The sequence below is a fragment of the Phacochoerus africanus genome, chromosome 13, assembly GCF_016906955.1.
Source record: "Phacochoerus africanus isolate WHEZ1 chromosome 13, ROS_Pafr_v1, whole genome shotgun sequence".
Lineage (NCBI taxonomy): Eukaryota > Metazoa > Chordata > Mammalia > Artiodactyla > Suidae > Phacochoerus > Phacochoerus africanus.
Window position 1 is genome coordinate 68053568 of NC_062556.1, and position 25081 is coordinate 68078648.

Consider the following 25081-nt stretch of genomic DNA (forward strand, 5'->3'; position numbering starts at 1 on the left):
CATGACTAACCCAGGTTATGATAATGTGAAATTGTATTTAGGGTTAAGCTGTGAATGGAAATTTTTAGATTCCTAATACACTTTGTTGACAAATTCTTATTTAAAGAGTTTTTTGGGGTTTGGGTTTTTTTTTTTTTTTTAAATCCCTCTAGGAAGATAAGAAGATCAGATGGGCATCTAGATGGGACTACATTTTGGAATCTATGCCTCATACCCACATTCAGTGGTTTAGGTAAGAGGATAGAGTTTTTCCTTTATGCTTTGTCCTTCCTTATTCTGTTCTTTGTCCCTTTGAATATCTCCTTCACCCTCTGATTCTCTCCAGTTCTTCAAAAGGCTGGGCTTTTGAATTGGATGGACTTGGGTTCAGTCCCTGGCTTTCAGTCACTGGTTGTGAGGCAGGCTAAATCACCCAGTTCCTCAGAGTCTGTTTCTTTATCTAGAAATAACCTGTTTCATGGGACTGTCTGAAAACTGAGGGAAGTAATGAAACAGAATTTGAGCACCTTACCTGGTATGGAAGAGAGCTCGATAGACAAGCTGCTGTGGCTATTATCACTGTTTATTATTGTTTTTATTATTACTGCTATCTCTTCAAAGCATGACCTAAAACCTTTATCTAGAAAGCCGTTCATGGTACCATCATGCTCCTTTTCCTACTTTGCTGATTAATCTTTTTGATACTCATTAATTTATTAAATAAATTTTTTTGTTGTTCTTTAGTAGATTTCTTGAGGGTGCAGACTAGTCCATTGTTGATCGTTGCAGCTTATGTGGCCCTGATTCGGGTACAATAGTTATTTAATAATATTGACCATGGACCAAAAAAAAAATTCTAGATTTTAACAGACCACAAAATTATATTATGATAAGTATATAAAGCTATGTATCCACTACAAGACCACATAGCAGAACACAGCTCATTGAATTTGTTTGACTTTAGGTTAAGTTTTTAATTTGATTAATGCTGTTTTAATGTTATTCAATAAGTAGTTTTTAAAAAGAGTTTTGCTGTTCCGAAGATTAAGCTGACATGCTTATTTTTACAGCATCATGAATTCCCTGGTCATTGTCCTCTTCTTGTCTGGAATGGTGGCTATGATTATGCTACGGACACTGCATAAAGATATTGCCAGATATAATCAGATGGATTCTACAGTGAGTGAAACATCTGAGCCGTGCTTTGGTCTGCCAAGGATAGTCTTTATTTTTCCTTTGGAAAAAATTCTTTAGAATCTTCCTTTAAAACATTCTTCTCAGGAGTTCCGGTTGTGGCGCAGCCGAAATGAATCTGACTATTATCCTTGAGGACACAGATTCAATCCCAGGCCTCGCTCAGTGTGTCAGGGATCTGATGTTGCCATGAGCTGTGGTGTAGGTCACAGACGCGGCTTGGATCTGGCGTTGCTATGGTGTGGGCCAGCAGCTGCAGCTCTGATTCAGCCCCCAGCCTGGGAATTTCCATATGCTGTGGTGTGGCCCTAAAAGGCAAAAAAATTTCTTCTCAAAATTTATCCTGCATTTACATTTTCAAATAAGAAAATGATTTTTAAGTATTGGTATTCTGTAGACATTTAATGACCACAGCTTTCAGAGCTGATGGTTCACAGGCTCATCTGCCTCAGTAGAGGATGCAGAATAGGTGCAGGTGCACAGCTCTTTGTGTGGATGTTTAATTTTAAAATAATTTTAACTGAATCTTTATCACTTCAGCCTTTTGGTGTATAAAGTAGTTTAATATGTCAGGTTCATTTATTTTCATTTTAAGTGCATGATGTATTGTACATATTTTACGCTTTTTCATTTTATAGCAGCCCTTTAACAAAATTTCCACAACAATCACAGTGACTTGTAATGAATCCATAAAACTCAGATTTTTTTCTTCCTCAGCTTCTTAGCCTCCCCCCCAGTCTTTCTTTCCTGTTCTAATTAGAAAAAGGAACATATAAATATTTAGAAGCTTTTTAGCACTTATATGCTATAGTTTCTTTTACGTGATTTTTATCGACTGTATGTCTTATTAAATACTTGATTAAGAGTTTGCGCTATGGCGCATCGGGTTAAGGTTCCAACGTTGTCTCTGTAGCGACTCAAGGCACTGCTGAGGCACAGGTTCAGTCCCTGGCCTGGCGAAGGGGGTTATGCTGCAGCTGCGGCTCAGCTTCGCTCCTTGCCCAGGAACTTAAGTACACTGCAGGGGCAGCGCCGATAAAGGAAAAAGTTTTATTAAAATAATTCAGGAGTTCCTGTCGTGGCTCAGCAGAAACGAATCTGACTAGCATCCATGAGGATGCAGGTTTGATCCCTGTCCTCACTTAGTGGGTTATGGATCAGGCGTTGCAGGGAGCTGTGGTGTAGGTCACAGAAGCAGCTTGGAGCCCCCGTTGCTGTGGCTGTGGTGTAGGCTGATTTGACCCGTAGCCTGGGAATCTCCATATGCCAAGGGTGCAGCCCGAGAAAGACCAAAAAAAAATGAAAATAAGAATAATAATTTCACAATACTCTGTGCATAACTGGTGATTCCAGATAATTACTGAGTTAGTGGAACGTTCTTCTTAACTTGAACAGAAGTGCCTTGGGATACAGGCCAGGGCAACCCTATGTCCAGTCTTGCTCCCATTCTTTTCCTCCTACTGGTCTCTTAGCGTAGCAGTCATAGCAAACCTGTTCGCATGTATCAGGTCACTTCATCCCCATCACCGTCTGCCAGTGACTTCTGTTGGGTTCAGTGTCTTTACAGTGGCCCTAGGGCTCTTGGAGCTTGCTTCCAGCTGTGCTGGTCACCCTGCTGTTCCTCAGACACGTTGGGCATGTTCCTACCTCCAGGCCTTTACAGTTGTTTGTCTTTCTTTTCTCTTCTCTTTCTTTCTTTCCTTTTTTTTTTTTTTTGTCTTTTTAGGGCCGCACCCACAGCATTTGGAGGTTCCCAGGCTAGAAGTCTAATTAGAGATGTAGCCTCTGGCCTGCGCCACAGCCACACTGGATCCAAGCCACATCTTCGACCTACACCACACCTCCCGGTAACGCCGGATCCTTAACCCACTGAGCGAGGCCATGGATCGAACCTGCATCCCCATGGATGCTGGTCAGATTCGTTCCCATTGAGCCACACCAGGAACTCCAACAGTTGCTTTTCTCTCTTCCTCAAGTGTCTGTTCCTCACATCCTTCTGGTCTTTCCTGGGACACGATCTTCCCTTCTCACCATCCTGTTAAAATTACAGCCTCCCCACAGTTCCCATGTGGCTCAGCAGTAAGGAACCCAACTAGTATCCATGAGGATTCGGGTTTGATCCTTGGCCTCGTTCAGTGGGTTAAGGATCTGGCGTTGCTCTGGCTGTGGTGTAGACTGGCAGCTGCAGCTCAGATTCCATCCCTAGCCTGGAAATTTCCATATGCTGTGGGTGAGACCCTAAAAAAAGAAAAAAAAAAAGACATCCTCTTCCTGCGCACACCCCTCATATGAGCCACACTTCCTAATTTTTCTCTTTAGCATTTATCACCATCTAATGTACTATATACATGTTTATAGTCTTTCCAATGAGAACATATTCTCATGAGAAGAGGAATTTTTCTGTTCTCCTCACTAGAGTATGTCTGGTGTTTTAAACAGTCCCAAGCATAGAGTTGGTGCTCAACAAATAACTTTGCTAAATGAACGAATAATTAGTCTTTGATGTTCCAGAATGATGCATCAGTGGGCTTATGATAGGTAGAAAAAGGTATCTCGGGACTCCTCCAACTCCACCCCCTCCCTCCAAAAGTGGGTTGGGGCCAGAGCAGGAAGCCGGGCAAGCACGAGAGGCTGAAGTTGTTCTCCTTTGGGTCAACACTTAGATCAAGTCCTTAGCCAGTTGGAAGACTGGGCCAGCGGTAAAGCTTGGTCTCCGCCTATATTAAGCCTGGATTCTTGAAGAGGGGCCAGAACAGTTCTAGGTTAATAAATGCCTTCTGACTCTTGGCAGAATCAAGTAGAAATCCTCTGAAGGAAAGTCTCCCAAATTCGGTTTGCAGAATAGCTCCCCCCCCCGACTTAAGGTCAATTAATATGATCTGTTAATCAGAAATTCACAAAAAATTATCATAGGCCACAAATTTAGACCAAGTCCCAAGGATTTCACATATTAGTACTATTAGTTACAGAGTATAAGATATATGAAAAATAACAGCTAGGATTTTCCAGCACAGATGAAAGATAAGAATCCATAGATAAAGGATACTCAGTGAATCCCAAGTGGAATAAATAAAATGAAACCCATACGTAGATCAACTGGGCAGAACCAGAGAACACCAGAGAAAAGAGAAGCTCTTAAAATCAGCAAGAGGGAAAAAAGACTCAGCATCTGCAAAGGAAAAGCAAAGTGGCAATGGAAGTGCAAAAAGATAATATCTTTAAATTGGCGGTGAGAGAAATGAACTTTTTTTCTTCTTAAAAAAGGGCTGCTCCTGCTGCACATGGAGGTTCTCAGGCTAGGAGTTGAATTGGAGCTGCAGCTGCTGGCCTATGCCACAGCCACAGCAACGGGGCTCCAAGCTGCTTCTGTGACCTACACCACGGCTCATGGCAACGCCAGATCCTTAACCCACTGAGCAAGGCCAGGGATTGAACCTTTGTGCTCATGGATACTCGTTGGGTTCATTACCACTGAGCCACGAACGGGAACTCCAGAAGTAAACTATTTACATAGAATCATGTACTCAGCAATGCTGTTTTTCAAGAATGAAAGTGAACTACCTTTTTTAGGTTACCAAAAACAATTGACTGCAAACAAGCCTCACTGAAGAAATTTTTATAGAAATACTTTAGTAGAAAATAAATGAGTGGGAGTTCCTTTCGTGCCCCAGCGGTAACAAACCCAACTAGGATCCATGAAGTTGTGGCTTTGATCCCTTGCCTTGCCCAGTGGATTAAGGACCCAGCATTGCAAAGAGCTGTGCTCTAGGTTGCAGACATAGCTCAGATCCTGAGTCGCTGCAGCTGTGGCGTGGGCCGGTAGCTGTAGTCCAGTTCGACCCCTAGCCTGGGAGCTTCCATATGCTGCATGTGTGGCCCTTAAAAAAAGGCAATAAAATAAATTAGTAAATAAATAAATACCAATCCTGAAGAGAGATTTAGAAGGACTGGTGAACAAAGAAATTCCAAGTAAACATTTTCTGTATATAATAAAAATGAGTCTAAATTAGGTGGGTAACAAAAAGTGTATTAAAGAAAAAACAGATTTGATGAATAGTAGTGGATAAAGTGGAACTGGCTATCTGGGAAAAAATAGGTAGATTCCAACTTTATTCCTTATATTGAAATGATTAAATGATTTAAATGAAAATGTGAAACTATAAAATACTAGAATACATAGGAAATTATTTTTTTATTTTTTTGCTTTTTAGGGCTCTACCGGCGGCATATGGAATTTCCCAGGCCAGGGGTCAAATTGGAGCTGCAGCCACTGGCCTACACCACATCACAGCAAGGAGAGATCTGAGCTACCTCTGCGACCTATACCACAGCTCGTCACAACTCCAGATCCTTAACCCGCTGAGCGAAGCCAGGGATTGAACCTGCATCCTCATGGTTCCTAGTTGGATTCGTGGTTGCTGTGCCATGATGGAAACTCCATGGGGAGTTATTTTTAAATCTTGTCTACTATTTGCTAAGAAAGAAACTTAAGTGGCAATGTGAGGGAGGAATGCAGATGTACCCGGAAGGAGACGTTAGGAGAAGAGGCCACACCTGTTGGCATATGGAGGTTCCTAGGCTGGGGTCAGATTGGAACTGTAGCTGCCAGCCTGCACCACAGCCACACCAGATCCAAGACACATCTGTGACTTACACCCCAGCTCACAGCAACACTGGATCCTTAACCCACTGAGCGAGGTCAGGGATCCAGCTGGCATCCTCTTGGATATTAGTTGGGCTCGCTATCGCTGAGCCACAACGGGAACTTCCCAGGGGGCAGATTTTGAAGGACTTACAAGCCGTGCAGTCTGAAGGGCATCGAGAACTGTCGAAGCATATTGAGCAGTAGTGACATGGCCACATTCGTGTTTTAGGAAAATCACTCTAATATTACGTGGAGAAAGCTTCAGGGCCAGGCAAGAGGGAAGGCAGAGGTGGGTGGTGGCAGGGAAGAAGTGGGGAGCAGGCACAGAGATAGAGAGGGGTTCAGGAGGCCGGGTGGGATACTGCTGGAGAGGTCGACTGGAGAAGGCGGAAGAGGGAGAGAAGTCAGTGAATGACCCCACGTTTCTGGTCTGAACCACGCCGTTAGTCAAAAGGATCTTTCCTGTTCTGTATTGAGGATCAGCTCAATGGAGACAAGGGCAGAAGCAGACCAGTTTAGTGGACGCCGTGATACCCAGGCGGGAGGTAATCGCTTAAACCAGGGGCTGGTGGTAGATCCTGTGGATATATGTTGGAGCCAGAGCTGTAGGGAGATTGTATGTAAAGTACAGGGAGAAAAGACACCAGGGATGAGTCCAAGGGTTGGGAACTGAGTGACTGGAAGGATAGCGTTTATCTGCTAGGAGGACTTCAGGCAGAGCAAGTGGAGGCGGGGAGAGCATCAGTTCCGGTGTGGGTGATTCTGCTCCGGGTGTCCATTAAACAACCAGGTGGCGAAGCAGGTGTACATATGTGTCTAAGATCAGGGAAGCAGTCTCGGCTGTTGACACAAGCTTGTAGTATTTTCAAAGCCAAGCCCACAAGCAAAGGAGCTTTGAGACCTAACACCAACTGCTTATTTTGGGGATTAGTAAGTGTAGGTTAAAAAGAATATGGTATGATTAAAAATTGTCATTAAGTTGGACATAAAGCTTGACTTCAGCTAGAACCAGCTATCACATTATCTTTAAAGTTTCTTGGACTTCCTGTCATGGCTCAGTGGTTAACGAATCCGACTAGGAACTCTGAGGTTGCGGGTTCAGTCCCTGGCCTCACTCAGTGGGTTAAGGATCCAGTGTTGCTGTGAGCTGTGGTGTAGGTTACAGATGTGTCTTGGATCTGGCGTTGCTATGGCTCTGGTGTAGGCTGGCGGCTACAGCTCCCATTTGACCCCTAGCCTGGGAACCTCCATGTGCCACAGGAGCGGCCCTAGAAAAGGCAAAAAGATAAAAAAAATTAAAAAGTAAGGGTTCTCAGTAACTATATTTTTGGACCTTAACACACAACATTCTTTTAAAATCAAGAAAGCCATATAAAACTCCATGAATCAAGCTCTGTACTTCAGAACTGAAATAAACATTAATATTTATAAGTTTTTAAAGATTTTTTCTGTATCCGCATGTTCAACAGTGAAGAAACTGGTCAGTTTTTTCGGTGATACGACGTACGATTAAACGATGTCATTCCTTTTCAGGAGGATGCCCAGGAAGAATTTGGCTGGAAACTAGTTCATGGTGATATATTCCGTCCTCCAAGAAAAGGGATGCTGCTCTCAGTCTTTCTGGGATCAGGGACGCAGATTTTAATCATGACTTTTGTGACTCTGTGTAAGTGTGAAGTGAAAATTAAAGTGTAGGAAATACGTCTTCTAAATAATGATCGGAAGGCAGTTTTCCTAAGTGGTAGTGAGGCTAGATTGTTTCTGAGAGTCCTTTTGGTTTTCAGGGTCTGTGCGCTGTGGCTCTCAGGGACCTGGGGCAGGGTTAGCTGTGCCAGAAGCTGACTCGGGACCTCTCACAGCTCTGTAGAGGCCAGGTCTTGTCGTGGGAACACTGGAGCTGCAGACGACCAGATCCTCGCAGGCCACCTGGGTCTGAGGTCTGGGCAGCCGGGAAGCAGGGCCAGGCAGGCTGGCTGTCCTGCCCCGCCCGAGCATGCGATCAGCTTCCATTGAGAGGGACAGAAGGGAGAAAGGAGTGGGGCAGGACGCGTTGGTGGGCTTTTCCATTTTGGCCAGATTTCTTTCTCTGACAGTGTTCAGGAAAGATCTTCCTACCAAAAAAACCCAAAACTCTTCCTCGTGCCACCTTCAGAGACTTCATCACTTAAGTTTTTGTCAGTGAAAACACTTGACTCTCTTTTTCTTTTCTTTTTGAAATAGAACTCTCTTAGAGGTAACAGGAGTGAATCTGAGACTACCCTCTAGAGATACGTTAATTCCGTGGTCTTCCAGTTTTCCTATTTATAAGAGAAAAAATCTTTATGAAAGAAATTTTCTAAATTTTGCGTTTATTCCCCCATGTTTCCTTTATTGTTGCCTGCTACTGATGAATAGTCACACATGAAATGTTACTAGAATTCAGAAACCACTGAGCTTTCGATAATTTTTGTTGGCAAACATTTGTTCTTATGTTTGATCGCATATTAAATACATAATGGAATAATAATTTTCTGTTAGTAAAATTGTCCCAAGTTTTTATGATGCAGTTAACCACATACATATTTGGAAAGAGAATGATCAATTCCAGGTGTCTGGCACCTAGGTAAGGAGCTGCTGCTGTGAAGAGTGAGGCTAGCATACGTAAGCATGTTAATCCTCAAGAGGGCAGGTCGGGAGAACGTGTTGTGGGAGAGGTTTAGACACAGCCAGATCCATGATTGCACAGAATCCCGGGAGAGCCAGGGTGGAGTTAGAGCAGAGTGGATGCTGGAGGGTGAAATTCTGCTTTAAAATTTTATTGAGAGCTGCCTTCTGCTCTTCTCTGATTTTTGTTGGGGTCAGCTAGAAAGTGAACTTATAAGGAAGGAAATTGCAGAGTCTAGGTTAGAAAATGATAGGGGCTGTTTTCCTTTAGTTCTCCAGTAGAGGTTTTTTTTTGGTTTGTTTTTTTGGGTTTTTTGGGTTTTGCCTCAGGGCAGTCCATTTCTCAGGCCTGGGAGGAATTGGGGGAGGGGTGCACCTTAACTGAAATTCTAATTGTCTAAAGTTACCCTGATCCTGTGGTCTTGAGTCTTTGCTCTTTCAGCTCTTCATTCAGTGCTGATCAGTGGTGTATGCTTGGTTATGTGCACCCCGGGAGTGGGTGAGGGGACACTGGGAACTTTGGTGCTCCTGGAATTAGAAAGCCACCTGCATCTGCTTTTGGATTTCTTTCTGAAAAAAATTATAACGTCAGACTTCCAGTTTAAGCTAGGAATTACTATAAATATAAGATAGCATTGTGTTTTCTTATTAGTCGGGAGGATTATATAGGAAAGAACAAATAAAACTAACCAACTGAATAAGGGTAGGAGCCAGAATTTTCCCAAGCTGTTGACCAAGTCCTTCAGTAACTTGTGTTCAAAAAGCTAATGGTACTACGAAATCTTTTTTCCCCTATTTTGTTCCTGGATTAGATTCTGTCTTGTCTCTTGTGTTTGAATATAATAAGGATCTTTTCACCCCAAAGGACTCAGTATTGTTTTTAAAAGGAACAAAAAGTGAGAAGGTTTTACAGTGGGAATATTTTCGTTGATGGTAATTTTAAAAGCTGTGCTTGAATCTCACAAGAGTCGAAAGCACTCATGAGCATCTGGGTTAACCTCCCTGATAGCAGGCAAGGCGGGTCGTACGGATACTCTGACAGGAAACTTCCAGATGGAGACGTGTCATCCTGATGATGCAGTGTCTGAAACACACTAACATTCAGGTGGCTCTGTGGTCAGATCACGTATTTTCATGAAGTTGTGTTTATTAAGAAATGAGAGGGGCCTTGTGTCACTTCACATCAGAGGAAATAGTAATAGAATTTTTCTAACTTTACATTACTTATTTTTTTAGTCTTTGCTTGCCTGGGATTTTTGTCACCTGCCAACAGAGGAGCACTGATGACTTGTGCTGTGGTCTTGTGGGTATTGCTGGGCACTCCTGCGGGCTATGTCGCTGCCAGATTCTATAAGTGTAAGTAAAGCCACCCTGCTGAGTGTCAGCTCCAGATTCTAGAATGCTCCATCAGGGGTCTGAGCCTTTGAGTCTGGTAGTTGATGCCCTTTAAATAGTAAGTATTGTAGGTTTGCTTCTTTATTTAAAAAAGCTTGTGAAGTGGATGAATGTCCCTAGATTCACTTGTTCAGATATGCCCAAACATTTGAATATGGGAGAAGCAAATTCAGGTGCTGTTTCTCCGTCAGCCCCTCTGGCCTTCACTTTTGACTTAACAGGTTTGGCTGAACAACTTAGATTTGCTCCATCCAAAGAAACATCTTTAGGCTAATAAAGGAGGAAGGTATATAAGTGAGTGTCACTGATTTATTCCCTAAAACAAAGAATAGATGCAGAAGTACCTTATGTAAGGGGACGTACTTACGTTATGATTTAATATTTATAAAAGTAAACTATGCTTGGAGTACCTGTTGTCTCAGCGGTAACGAACCTGACTAGTATCCATGAGGATGTGGATTTGATCCCTGGCCCCGCTCAGTGGGTTAAGGATCTGGCGTTGCCATGAGCTGTGGTCACAGACACAGCTCAAATCCCAAGTTGCTGCAGTTCTGGTATAGGCTGGCAGCTACAGCTCTGATTCGACCCCTAGCCTGGGAACTTCCATATGCTACAGATGTGGCCCTAAAAAGACCAAAAAAAAAAAAAAAGTAAACTGTGCTTACATTGAGAAGTTCCCACTGTGGAGCAGTGGGTTAGTGATCCAGCTTGTCTCTGTGGAGGCGCTGGTTTGATCCCCTTCCGGGCGCAGTGAGAAGGATTTGGTGTTGCTGCAGCTGTGGTTTGGGTCGCAGTTCTGGCTCAGATTTGATCCCTGGCCCAGGGAACTACCATATGCTGCAGGTGCAGCCAAAAAATACAAATAAAATAAAGTGAATTTAGATCTCACTATAAAAAGCCCTGAAGTTAGTGACTTTCATAGCAGTCTTTTGTATTCTTGCTTTTCTAGAAGTGAAATAAAGTTTAGTGAACAAAAGGCTCAGGACCTCGGAGTAAGGATGGGGTATGACTAGGTGGCCTAGAAAGCAGCTTTGCAGGAGTAGTAAATGCCAGAGTGTGCCCTGCTTAGGAGTCCTGTAGTCTAGCTGATGTGGTCCCGCAGGTACTCTGGGTATGAAATGCCAGGTTGGTGAGGACCTGGGGCCAAGGTTCCCCAGGGCCTTCTCGTAGAAATGAGGTTTGAGCTAAAACACACAGAGTAGGGCTACATGGGTGGCCTTAAGGTGTGGTTGGCTAGAATCAACCCCAAGGAGAAATATTAGTTAGACTTTGCCAGATATGTAGCGAATGTCAAGTTTTTTATGCGTCTGTGTGTGTGTGTGAGGGAGAGTATGTGTGTGTTTCCGTGAATTTTGTTCTTTCTTTATTAGGGCGGTCATGCGGGTTTGAACACACTTGCAATACAGTGGGTCTCTGCTGCACGGCACTGTCCCCCTTCTCACTGGCTCTGTGTACTGGCTTCTCTCAGCTTCTCAGTCAGGCTGTGCACCCTCACTCCTGCCTAAGGGCCTTCCCACACGCTGTTCGCTCTGCCTGAGTTCGGACCCGTGCTCCTGCCTGCCAGACACACTTCCCCTTCTTTCTTCCCCATCCTTCTGGTCTCTAGCTGCCCATCAAGTAGCATATTAATCAGGCAGAGCATTCTGAGAGGTATTGTCACGTGGCCCTAGTCACAAAATCCTTCATTTTATAGAATCATTGAAACTGGTTTAGAATTTAAGAGTTTGTTTTATTTGTTTTGAAGTTAAGAAGAAGGTTAGAAAAGAAAGACTCATCTGGATAACTTTCCTTTGATAACTAGATTTATTTTATGTTTCGAGCAGGACTCGTCCAGGGCAGGTCTGCGATGTGCATTTCTGATTTGGATTCTTTGATTAGGGAATATTAGGACATTTGTGAGTGTCGTTTTCTAGGAATTGGTTCCCATTGCCATCTGTTAATTTGCCCCATACCAGGCTTGCAGTATGGATATTTGGTTTGCTTTGAAGGAAAGTTTTTATCTTATGCCACTTTTATTTTCTTCTACAGCCTTTGGAGGTGAGAAGTGGAAAACAAACGTTTTATTGACATCATTTCTTTGTCCTGGGTAAGTGAACTTTTTCAGTAATAACTTTAGCATAATCATATTTTAGTTCCCAAATTTTCTAACCTGTAAGTCTAATCTTTTCTATCTTTAAGCCATATGCCCAAGAAAATTTAATTTTTAAAAAGTGAATATGGGAGTTCCTGAAGTCGCACAGTGGGTTAAGGATCCGGCGTTGTCACTGTGGCAGTGCAAGTTTCATCCCTGATCTGGCATAGTGGGTTAAGGATCTGGCATTGCCGCTGTGGCATAGGTCACAGCTTTGGCTCAGAGTTGATCCCTAGCCTGGGAACGTCTGTATGCTGTGGGTGTGGCCAATGAAAGAAGTCAATATGTATTAAACATTTGCAAAATGACTACTACGTCCCTTACCTGGAAAAAGTATCTTTAGACATGAGGAAATTTTTTTTTTTTTTCTTAAAAGTCTATTTCTTGGAGTTCCCGTCGTGGCGCAGTAGTTAACGAATCCGACTAGGAACCATGAGGTTGCAGGTTCGGTCCCTGACCTCGCTCAGTGGGTTAATGATCCGGCGTTGCCGTGAGCTGTGGTGTAGGTTGCAGATGCGGCTCGGATCCCGCATTGCTGTGGCTCTGGCGTAGGCCGGTGGCTACAGCTCCGATTCGACCCCTAGCCTGGGAACCTCCATATGCCGCGGGAGCAGCCCAAGTAATAGCAAAAAGACAAAAAAAAAAATCTATTTCTTAATCTGGCATGTTGTCATATTACGCTGTGTGTATAAAAATAAAGCTTTTGACCTAATCACAGAAAAGAATTCTCACCTGAAGGTCGTTCAGGCACTATACAGTTTCAGATTTTTATCAGAATTATAGCTACTTTTGGAGTTCCCGTCGTGGCTCAGTGGTTAATGAATCCAACTCAGAACCATGAGGCTGCGGGTTCTATCTCTGGCCTCGCTCAGTGGGTCAAGGATTGGGTGTTGCCGTGAGCTGTGGTGTGGGTCGCAGACATAGCTCGGATCCTGAGTTGCTGTGGCCCTGGTGTAGGCCGGCGGCTACAGCTATGATTTGACCCTTAGCCCAGGAACCTCCATATGCCACAGCAGCGGCCCTAGAAAAGGCAAAAAGACAAAAAAAAAAAAAAAAGAGTTCCCGTCATGACGCAGTAGTTAACGAATCCGACTAGGAACCATGAGGTTGCGGGTTCGGTCCCTGCCCTCGCTCAGTGGGTTAACGATCCGGCGTTGCTGTGAGCTGTGGTGTAGGTTGCAGACGAGGCTCAGATCCTGCGTTGCTGTGGCTCTGGCGTAGGCCGGTGGCTACAGCTCCGATTGGACCCCTAGCCTGGGAACCTCCATATGCCGAGGGAGCGGCCCAAAGAAATAGCAAAAAGACAAAAAAAAAAAAAGAATTATAGCTACTTTTTAGAATAATCCATTAAGTAGAGCAACATATGCCAAAAATGAAAAAAGCAACCACCGCATAAAACAACAACCATGATGCTTTGGAAGATAGCTTCTGATACCAAGTATCTGAAGTACATCTAGTCCTACAAGTAGAACCCAGTTTATCCCCAGCTCCCCAGCTCACGGTCCTGGTAGGCAAGCACTGGCCTCTGAATAGTCAGCGACAATAAAGTAAGCCAAGTGTTGAATCTAGAAGCCAGGACTGTTCCGTCTGCAGGCCAGAAATGAAAGAACAACAGTAGCTGAAATTTTTATACGTGATTGGAATAAATATTCTCAGATTTTCACCTCCATTGAAGACTCATTTGTGTTTCATCTCTTATTCCTACAGATATGCTTAGGTTTCCCAAGTCTAAAAAGAACTTCCCAGAGGCATCTTCTAGTCTACTCTCTTTCTCTTCCATTCCCAACCAAATACCTTGAAAAAATGGACTATACTCCTTATTTCTGTAGCCCCCGGTTACATTTAAAATCCACGTAATCTGTCTCCGCCCCCATCTTTTAGTGAACTTGTCCCTAAGATGACCAACGACATTCCCATTTTCTGATCTAGAAACCATTTTCTCAGTCTTTGCCACTTTACACTAACATTGGGATCCCTTCTCTTTGAAACTCCTTCCTTTTTTGTCCTCATAGAAAGTATGCTATGTTCTTTTACATCTCTGATCAGACCTTCTCTGATTTATTGTCCTCATCCCATCCTTAAGAATAGGCATTCACAGGAGTTCCCGTGGTGGCTCATCGAATACGAACCTGACTAGCATCCATGAGGACGCTGGTTCAGTGGGTTAAGGATCTGGCGTTGCCATGAGCTGTGGTGTAGGTCGCAGACATGGCTGAGTTCTTGAGTTGCTGTGGTGTAGGCTGTTGGCTACAGCTCCGATTTGACCCCTAGCCTGGAAACATCCATATGCTAAGGGTGTGGCCCTAAAAAACAACAACAACAACAAAAAACAAATGAGAATAGGTGTTCACTAATGGGATTATCGGGTAAGTAGAGAGAGAAAAGAGCAGGAACCCAAGTTGCCCAGGGCACAGGGAATTGCCACTCACCTAGGAAAGGAAGGACCATTTGATAATACGAAATTGACTCACGCTGATTTTGGTTTTTGTTTTTTTAGGTCCACACCCGTGGTACACTGAAGTTCCCAGGCTAGGGGTCAAATTGGAGCTATGGCTGCCAGCCATAGCCACAGCCACAGCAACTCCAGATCCGAGCCACATCTGAGACCTACATCACAGCTCATGGCAATGCCAGATCCTTAACCCACTGACAGAGGCCAGGGGCCGAACCTGTGTCCTCATGGATACTAGTCAGATTCATTTCCACTGAGCCATGATGGGCACTCCTCATGTAATTTTTTATAAATAAGCACTTTATATAATTATTGCAGTAGACACAAATGGCATTTGATAATACTAAAGATTTCATTAAATCACTTTTATGGCTTTAAATTCTAGTTACAGTAAGTCATGAAACAAGGAATACATTTCAGAAAGGTGGAGATTGTATTATTATTTATTGGTGTATAGTTTGTATATAGAGAACGTAAATTTCAGCTATAAAACTTGTAGAATTAGTAAAATTTGGGCAAAATGGCTAAATATCAGCTAATACTTCAAGATTATGAATTCCACCAATAACAAATGAACGGTTTCATTGGTAGTGGTAGTTGTATGGGAAGAAGTCTCAGGAGTATTAGCAACAGAAAATCTTGGCAGCACCTGAAATAACATCTCAAAGCAAGCATGGGCCGTATGCCAAGTCTACAAAGCTTGTAAGAGCTACAAGTTCACCATGTTGCTTGATGAGAAGACCAAGTATTGCACAGGTATTTTGAGAGGTCCGGTGGCTGATGGAAGATGCTAGATGTGGCATCACAAGCCAGAGGATCTGTTCAGTGATGCCAGGACAGTTGATCGTCCGAATGATGGGAGAACAGTTCTGTTCCTACCTCACACACATGAAATCAGTTCAGGTGGATTAAAACCTAAATGTAGCAAGCGTAAGATTTAGACAACAAATGGAAGAGTATTTTTATGAGCCCAGATTAGGAAAGGCTTTGTTTTCTCAAACAAGTTACATAAAAGATAAAAGAAAATTTTGATGCCTTTGATAATGTAAAAAACCTGCGGGGTATATAGAAATGATTACAATATTATTATAGCCATGTTTTTTAAAATGCACTCATGTGAATGAACTCATGTACATACACTTGGTTCATGTAAAGAATTAAGTACACACATTTGGATGTTTGGGTTCTTAAAAAAGCATAAACCAGCAAAAAGATATTTAACAAGGAGTTAGTTGCTGGAGTGTATAAATAACTTACATATGTGACTTTACAAAAGCCCTGTGACTCACATGAAAAAAGAGCAGTGAACGTAACCAGCAAGTCATGAAGGTAAAACCTCCAAAGCCAATAAATGCAGGATGCTCAGCTGCAGTTGTCAATAGGAAATTCAAATTAAAACAGCAAAATCGACAGTCCCAAGCATGATGAAAATGTGTAAAGAGGTGATTTCATGAATTACCGCTAGGGGGTTAAGTTAGGCAAAACCAGTCCACAGAGTGATTTGGCAGTTTCTACTAAAGTTTAATTTATTTGTTTGTTTGTTTTTTAGGGCCATACCCGTGGCATATGGAAGTTCCCAGGCTGAATCGGAGCTGCAGCTGCCGGCCTACACCAAGCCACAGCCATGAAGGAGCCGAGCTGCATCTGCAAGCTGCTGGCCTACACCAGGCCACAGCCATGAAGGATCCTAGCTCATGGCAACACTGGGATCCTTAACCCACTAAGCAAGGCCAGGGATCAAAACTGCATCCTCATGGATACTAGTCTCTAGCAGGGTCCATTTCTGGGAGCCACAGTGGGAACTCCTCTACTAAAGTTTTAAATTCACACACCCTGTGACTCGTATAACACAGAAATTGTGACATTAACTACATATGATTGCTACTGTACCATTTTGCTTCTACTTCGTGTTTTACCCAAACGCCTGTCGTGTCTTTCAGGATTGTATTTGCTGACTTCTTTATAATGAATCTGATTCTGTGGGGAGAAGGATCTTCAGCAGCTATTCCCTTTGGGACGCTGGTTGCCATATTGGCTCTTTGGTTCTGCATATCTGTGCCTCTGACATTTATTGGTGCATACTTTGGTTTTAAGAAGAATGTAAGTTTATAGGTATTGATTTCTTCAAATGACTTTCAACTGTGGAAATTAGCTTATGCCACCTTAAAAGATATGTGTTTAAAAGAGGCTACTCTTTGAAGGTCTCCGTTTCATAGAAAACTGATGACTCCCTTTTTTGTCTTTTTTTTTAGGACCACACCCATGGCACATGGAGTTTCCCAGACTAGGGGTCGAATCAGAACTGTTGCCACCAGCCTATGCCACAGCCACAGCAATGCCAAATCCAAGCCACTTTGTGGCCTACACCACAGCTCATGGCAATGCTGGATACTTAACCCACTGAGCAAGGACAGGGATCAAACCCACATCCTCATGGATACCAGTCCGGTTTGTTAACTGCTGAGCCACGACGGGAACTCCGAAGATTGATAACTTCTTAGTTCGATTGCAGTCATTCTTAAAATATACTCAGAATGTGTGGTAGAGAGAGATTATGGATGTAAACTAAAATTGTGAAGTTTTATAAGTAAATGGAAACTAAAATAGACTAACAGGAAATGAAATGCTAATTTAAACTGATGAAAACTTTGAATTTATTGCATTAAAAATAAACTATTACTTTTTTTTTCTTTGACTGTGACATGCAGCTTGATGTGGGATCTCAGTTCCCAGTCCAGCAATCAAACCTGGGCTGCAGCAGTGAAAGCACTGAGTCCTAACCACTAGACCACCAGGGAACTGAAAAATTATTACTTTTTTTTTAACCTAAAAGTACATGCAATTTTTTTTTCTTAGCAGTAAGTGTTTCTGGTCTATTTTACTTAACTAAAACTGGGTAGGAGTTCCCGTCGTGGCTCAGTGGTTAATGAATCCGACTAGGAACCATGAGGTTGCGGGTTCAGTCCCTGCCCTTGCTCAGTGGGTTAACGATCCGGCGTTGCTGTGAGCTGTGGTGTAGGTGGCAGACGTGGCTCGGATCCCACATTGCTGTGGCTCTGGCGTAGGCCAACAGCTACAGCTCCGATTAGACCCCTAGCCTGGGAACCTCCATATGCCGCGGGATCGGCCCAAGAAATAGCAAAAAAAAAAAAAAAAAGGTAAAAAGGCCAAAAAAAGAAATAATAAATAAATAATAAAACTGGGTAAAACTACATATAGGTTAGGAAATAAAGCTGTCAGAAAAGTGACTATATAGTAAGAGTAGCAGTGTTTTTAATGTGTTGTTTTGGAGTAAACCTTTTATGCTTACCTGCTAATATTTGACTTTAAGAAAGATTATAATCAAGGCTTAGTCCCTCCCTCCAGTCTGTCTGTCTCCACTTCTGCTGCCCCCTTTCCACCCTCAGGCCCAAGAGGAAAATGAGAATTTATTGTTCAGTATCCTTTCCTAACTTCACTGTCTTGGCTCTTCTCTGAAAGTACCCACCCAGTCCACAAGGTTAAAAGAAAGATTTATAGTACATTTTGTGACAGGACCTGTCCTGCCCTGGAAAAATTATCTACTTCGACTTTTTAGAGACCTCAGAGTCTCCACTGCACCTACCATGCCAGGCTACTAAAGGATTTTTCAGTTCTTTGTCGTTTGTTGAATTTATGATTTAAAATCTGTGTAGCATAGGAGTTCCTGCTGTGGCACAGTGGGTTAAGACTCCGACTGCAGCAGCTCAGGTTGCTGTGGCGGTGTGGGTTCCTTCCCTGGCCTTGGGCAGTGGGTTAAAGGATCCAGCGTAGCTGCAGCTGCAGTGTGGGTCACACTATGGCTTGGATTTAGTCCCTGGCCCAGGAACTTCTATATGCTGTGGTGCAGCCACTAAAAAAATAATAAAGTAAAATCTGTATAGCGTAAATAGTAAACTGACGTAGTTTGAAATTGTTTAATTACATAGATTAAATAAGGACGTTATAAAAATTGGAGAACAGTATAGTGATGTTCTGCCTTACGCATATAAATCTTCATGTAGAATAATCTAGTCCGTAGAAGTAGAACATCAATGCGAATATCAAGTTTTAAGTTTTGATATATCTTCATAAAAACTGTAGAAGTATGTTTTTGAACTTTTTTCCAAGGAAATGAATTTCTGCTGTATACTCTTTTCTTTCCCCCTCATGGAAGTATGTTTAGGCACTTTAGGTTCCAGTTATTCTTGTACTACCACACATATTGTAAAATTATATTACGAAAGGGAGAATAATTGAGAACATCACCAACAACTAGTGATCGTAAAGCTTCTTTCTTATAGCTATTCATTATCTTCTTTGTGTTCTTAAGTCTTAGTAAAATTGAGAAATTTTAATAAAGGTGATATTGTCCATCTCCAAAAAAAATTACACTGACAGCAGTTTCAGAACCAGCCAATTTCTTACAGTAAGTATATAATTAAAGGAAAAACCTAATTCTTACCTTTTTATTAACTACTGTTTTCTGAGTACTGTGTTATATCCCCTCGTGTGTGTTTCCTACTTTGTCTAAAGCCATTAGTCGTTGGATCACTGCTGGCGACAGTGGTGGCTTGTTCATTAGACGGACTGAATATTGTACCTGATGTGTCTGGTTTGTTGCTCTAAATACAAATTTCACTTTGACGACTTAAGTAGATTTGCCATTAGTGCCATTGTGAAAGATGACAAAAAGCAGGCAAATCTAGTACAGAGAAGAATTTCTAAAAATAAATATATAATTATGAATCCTTTCCTTTTTTTTTTTTTTTTTTTAACCAAAGGCTATTGAACACCCAGTTCGAACCAATCAGATTCCACGTCAGATTCCTGAACAGTCCTTCTACACAAAGCCGCTGCCTGGTATTGTCATGGGAGGGATTTTGCCCTTTGGCTGCATCTTTATACAGCTTTTCTTCATTCTGAATAGCATTTGGTAAGCTAAGGACTACGTCCTCTTATCTCCATTATCATGATATGCAGGGCAAGCTTTCTCTTTTTGTTTCTATGGCTTACTCTTTAGACCTTGTAAATTAAGCCATTTTCAAATAATCAGAAATCTTAAGAGACCAAGGGTTAGTTTATCTTTTCCATGTGGGAAAGAACTATTGTGATAGCAGCTATTACTAATCAAGGGCTTATTATTTCTCACTCTTACTTAATTCTCACTTAATTCTGACTTCTGCGAGGTATATATTATCCCATTTTATGGAGATGAAAATGAGGCTTTGGAGGTTAAGTAATTTCCCAGTGTCACACAGCTCCCACGTGACAGAAAATTAACCACAGTCTCTCCAGACCTGTGCTCTCTAGTAAGTGATCCGTGCTGCTTCGGAGACGCTCTGAGCTCTTGATGGAGGGGATTCAAGAATGCAAGCCCTGGAGGAAGGATGGAGCTAGACAGCCTTTAACATCGTTTCTCACCCAAGATCCTCTGATTTCTGTTCACATGAAGAATCTCATAGTGGTCATTTTGAGCCACTGAGCTCGGGTGTATATGTTGCAGAATATTCAGATCCTTATTAGATCACACTGACATATGTTACAGAAAGTACCAGGCTTCCAGGTAGCAGTAACCAGAACTAAATTTGAGCTTTTTAGTGATTAGAACCTTATCTTCCCTTCCTGATTATTACCATGTTTTTCAAATTCAGCCGATTTTATCATGTATGATAAAATGTTTGGCTCTGCCTTTCCGTTAATTTTTTATCAAATGTGTCTGACTCACCAGTAGACAGACGAAGCATGTTTGGATGTAAATGAACGTTTCAGATCCTACCTGAACAGGAGGACGGAGTCCAGTAACATTGCTGTGTTCCTGTCCCCCTTTCCCCAGCCCCACCCTATCACTTTCTAAACCGAGGAGAACTGTTCTTTGATTCGTCGGGAGAAAAAGCAGATATTTTCTGTTTAAGGAAATGAAAAGATTGTATCACTTACTGTGTCAAAGAGGAAGTACTTATCTTGACATGTTTGATTATAGGTCACACCAGATGTATTACATGTTTGGCTTCCTGTTCCTGGTGTTTATCATTTTGGTTATTACTTGTTCTGAAGCAACTATACTTCTTTGCTATTTCCACCTGTGTGCAGAGGTATGCATTAGCAATTTTCACTTATGTTAATTTGTGGGCAGTGTTTATAATTTTGGCATAAGGCAGCTTTGAATGCTATTAATTGAAGTAATTTCTGTAAATATGTGTTATTAAGGTAGAAATTGACTGTGTTCTTAAATATAGATATAGCCTGTTGTTGTTGTTGATGTTGTTTTTAATGACTGCACATGTGGCATATGGAAGTTCCTGGGCTGGGGGTTGAATTGGAGCTGCAGCTACAGGCCTGCGCCACAGCCACAGCAACACTGGATCCAAGTCACACCTGCAGCCTACACCACCTCTTACATCAACACCGGATTCTGTACCTACTGTGTGAGGCCAGGAATTGAAACCACATCCTCACAGAGACCACATTGAGTCCTTAACCTACTGAACCGCAAGCCACAGCAGGAACTCATAGCCTTCCTCTTTTTCTTCTTTTTCTTGGCTGCAGACATGCAGCAGGATGTGGGTTCTCAGTTCGCAGACAGGGATTGAACCTGGACTGCAGTGGGGAAACCAAGTCCTAACCACTAGATGACCAGGAAACTCCCATATGTAACCTTTACGATTGAACTAAGATGGTATCCCAGTTCAGTATATTTATTTAGAGCTTAACTTTCAAATGTTAATTTTCTGTGAAGGTGCTGAATTTCTATTTTTTAACTAACTTTAGAATGAATATTCTTTTTGTATCACAGATATTTATAAATGAAAGTAAACTTTTTTTTTTCCCCAGGGCCGCACCTGCAGCATATGGAGATTCCCAGCCTAGGGGTCAAATTGGAGCTGCAGCTGCTGGCCTACACCACAGCCACGGCAACACTGGATCCTTAACACACCAAGCAAGGCCAGGGACCACACCTGCGTCCTCATAGATTCTGGTTGGGTTCTTTATCGCTGAGCCACAACAGGGACTCCCGAAAATAAACATTTCATGTGGAAAAGTTTATTAAACTATTTCAGAGATTACATTGTAATGAATTATGTTCATGGCAGCATGACAAAATCGTGATGTCCTTAGGTGATGGTAGAATTAACTTTTAAAGGCTTAGATTGTATTAAATCATTTTTTATAGTTATTTTCTATAAGGAGATAAAATCTACTGTTAAACTTGAGATGCCTTTTTTAAAAAAATTGAAGTTAAATTCTGTAACAGTGAATCCACCATTTTAAAGTAAACAATTCAGTGACACTTATGACATAGACAATGTTCTCCAACCACTGTTTCCGTCTCAAAATATATTCGTCACCCCTGAATAAAGTCCCACGTCCATTAAGCTGTTCCTTCCTCGTTGTCTCTCTCCTTTAGACCCTGGCAACTACCAGTCTTCTTTTGTTCGTACATTTAGTGCAGATGCTTTGCTGGATTGTTCATTGTATGAAAACACTGATTTTCACGTTGATCTTGAACCCTGCAGCTTTGCTGAACTCATTTATTACTACCCTAGTTTCTGTGTGTAGGCTTTTCAGGATTTTCTTTTTTTTGTCTTTTTGCTATTTCTTTGGGCCGCTCCTGAGGCATATGGGAGGTTCCCAGGCTAGGGGTCCAATCGGAGCTGTAGCCACCAGCCTACGCCAGAGCCACAGCAACACGGGATCCGAGCCGCGTCTGCGACCTACATCACAGCTCACGGCAACGCCGGATCGTTAACCCACTGAGCAAGGGCAGGGATCGAACCCGCAACCTCATGGTTCCTAGTCGGATTCGTTAACCACTGCGCCACGACGGGAACTCCAGGATTTTCTAATCTTGGTATGCTTTTTTGAAATGTGTTTATTTTTCGCACATTCCAAATGGTAGAAGAGATGGTGAAGTATTTTCTTTTATGAGATTTCCTGCTAAGCTATAAGCCACTTTATGTAAAAATTTTTTTAAAAAAAGCTGTTTTTAAAACCTATCTTATTTAAATTATGTTAGTAATAACTGAAAATGGGTTTCCGCTAGGTCTTCATAGATGATCTTTTTCCTAACATAGAGTTGACTAGACTGTGAGTGATATCCATTTTGAATTATGTAACTAAGCTCTTTTATATTTTCTTTTCTTTTGGGGAAACATACATTTTAACATACAGCCAAATGCTTCATTATTCATTAACTGTTTAAGATTTTTGCACACGCTTTTAGCCAGTCTTTAGCTCCATCAGAGGTAGGGGTGCTTCTCAGCACCTTTAATGAGGAGAAAAATTGGCGAAGTTCAGTATGAACGAGGGACTGGAACCAACAGCAAAAATTAGGTTTAGGGAGCGGTTTCCCTTCGCCGTGTTTGCTTTATAACTTTATTCTGCCACATGTTGTCTGTTAATTGGAAAGTAATTCTTGATCTTTAATTTTTTCTTTTCTACCCAGGATTATCATTGGCAATGGCGTTCATTCCTTACCAGTGGCTTTACTGCAGTTTATTTCTTAATATATGCAATACACTACTTCTTTTCAAAACTGCAAATCACAGGAACAGCAAGTACAATTCTGTACTTTGGTTATACCATGATAATGGTTCTGATCTTCTTTCTTTTTACAGGTAAGAATTAGAATGATTTATTTTTAGTTAATAAGTTTTAAAGCAAATCATTTACAATTATTGTGCTTTTATAAAAGTCATGAAGGCTTCTGCTATTCAATACTCCTATATTTAGTTCTCAGTGCCGCCAAGTGGTTTGGTCTGGCCCTGAGGTGAATATCAGTAAGCCAAAGATGAGAAAACAGAACCTGAAGGAAGAGGACTAAACAGGGCCCATTGTTGTGCTGAAAGTACAGGCGCACCTCCACCAGTACCTCTCAGGGTTTCCTCCTGTTACTCTCTTAATGGAACAGACTTTGTTCTGCTCATTTCAGAAAAAGGGTAAAAAGCTCTGGCTACCTAAGTTTAGGAGTAAGTAGAGATTGGGAAGGTGGAGTCAAGAGATTGAGATTAAATGATAGTAAGAAAAGGTAGTCAGGAGTTCCCTGGCGGCCTAGTGGGTTAAGGATCCCTCGTCACTGCTGTGGCTCAGCATGTGGCCTGGGAACTTCCGCATGCCATGGGTATGGCCAAAAAAAGAGAGTAATCAATAGTACATCCCTTATTCTAGGAGTTTTAAACTACAGGTTCATGTCTCCACTTTAAAATCCAAGTACCTGGAGTTCCCGTGGTGGCTCAACAGTAACGAACACAGCTAGCTAGCATCCTTGAGGACAGGGGTTCGATCCCTGGCCTCGCTAAGTGGGATAAGGATCTGGTGTTGCCATGAGCTGTGGTGTAGGTCACAGATGTGGCTCGGATCCCTCATTGCATTGGCTGTGGTGTAGGCCAGCTGCTACAGCTCTGATTCAACCCCTAGCCTGGGAACCTCTGTGGTCCATGAGTGTGGCCCTAAAAAAAAAACACACACACACACACACAAAAATCCAGGCACCTAATGGGATACAGGGTGACTAATATTGGTATTTATATTCACATATCTTCTCTGTCCACCTAGATAAGTTTTCTGTATCTCAGAGCCCTGTGGGTACTTGGTCAGCATTTGTGGAATGACTAAACTAAAAAAAGAAATCAGGTGACCTTTCTTTGTCATAAAAAATGCACATCTAAAATTTTATCTAAGTTGTATTGCATGTTATGTGAGGAAGTACAAGGGTCAGAAAGAAAAAAAATTTTTTAATTATAACTTTTCTACTTTTTATTCATCTACGAATATTTAAGAGAATTAGGTGAGGTTTTGAAGTGCCCCTGTTGCTCTATCACTGTGCATAACAAGCTTTGGGCATTTCTGTCGGTTCCCACCTGGGCTGTTGGGCGGGGGGGCTGTGCCTCTCTTGGGGCTGTGTGAGAGATTTTGGTCCATAGCCATAAGTCTTAATAAATCGTCTGCGAAACTGTCAAAGCCTTTGAAACCAGGAGTCCTGGCTTTGTTCATCTGTATTTGTAACATGAATGAATATATAGAACAGTTTATTCCTTGCTACACACAAAAAATAATGATCTTGGTGAATATCTTATTGTTTTTCTAGGCATATGATATAATGATAATTAAACCATCACCTCAACCTTATTGTTCTTGATTTTTAAAGTGTTGCGTTTTTACCTAGAGTAAAATGAATTTTGTAATCTAAATTATGGAGCTGTATCAAATTGAATCAACCAGTGAAGTCAGTAACTTAGTTATTTCTCTTTTTGGAAAAGGTTTCTACATAGGATGGTGAGCCCTTTCAGTGTCTTGCATTTTTCTAAAGTGGGGGACATCCATATTTATTTCAGAACTCTGACCTGACACCATTAAATTTAATAAGTCAGTCTATTTTATAGAGCAAAATAATAATTCCATCACATAAGGAAAGATGTCACTTTTAGTGTGTACACTATATCCAACATTAAGAACAAAATAAAATACTGCAAGTATTTTGTTAAGAATAAAATAAACTTCCTTAGGGCTGCTAGTATGATGATAAAATGTTCTTTCTGATCTCAGAGTACCTTTCTCTGTTATCTGGACGTTCTTGCTAATGCGCATACAGTATAAATACACAGACATAAATATATACGTTCCATTTTCTGAAATTAGCCCCAGC

At 41.9% G+C, this 25081-nt stretch overlaps 1 protein-coding gene across 1 annotated transcript in view; it reads left to right on the forward strand.

Moving 5' to 3' along the window:
- Positions 1–25081, forward strand: part of TM9SF2 (transmembrane 9 superfamily member 2) — a 61990-nt gene that overhangs the window by 34273 nt on the left and 2636 nt on the right. Inside the window, exons 8-16 of the mRNA XM_047755699.1 lie at positions 153–232; positions 1050–1158; positions 7352–7484; positions 9698–9817; positions 11885–11942; positions 16380–16539; positions 19221–19372; positions 20420–20531; positions 22883–23054. Coding sequence (XP_047611655.1) covers positions 153–232; positions 1050–1158; positions 7352–7484; positions 9698–9817; positions 11885–11942; positions 16380–16539; positions 19221–19372; positions 20420–20531; positions 22883–23054 — 1096 coding nt within the window. The remainder of the gene's footprint in view (positions 1–152; positions 233–1049; positions 1159–7351; positions 7485–9697; positions 9818–11884; positions 11943–16379; positions 16540–19220; positions 19373–20419; positions 20532–22882; positions 23055–25081) is intronic.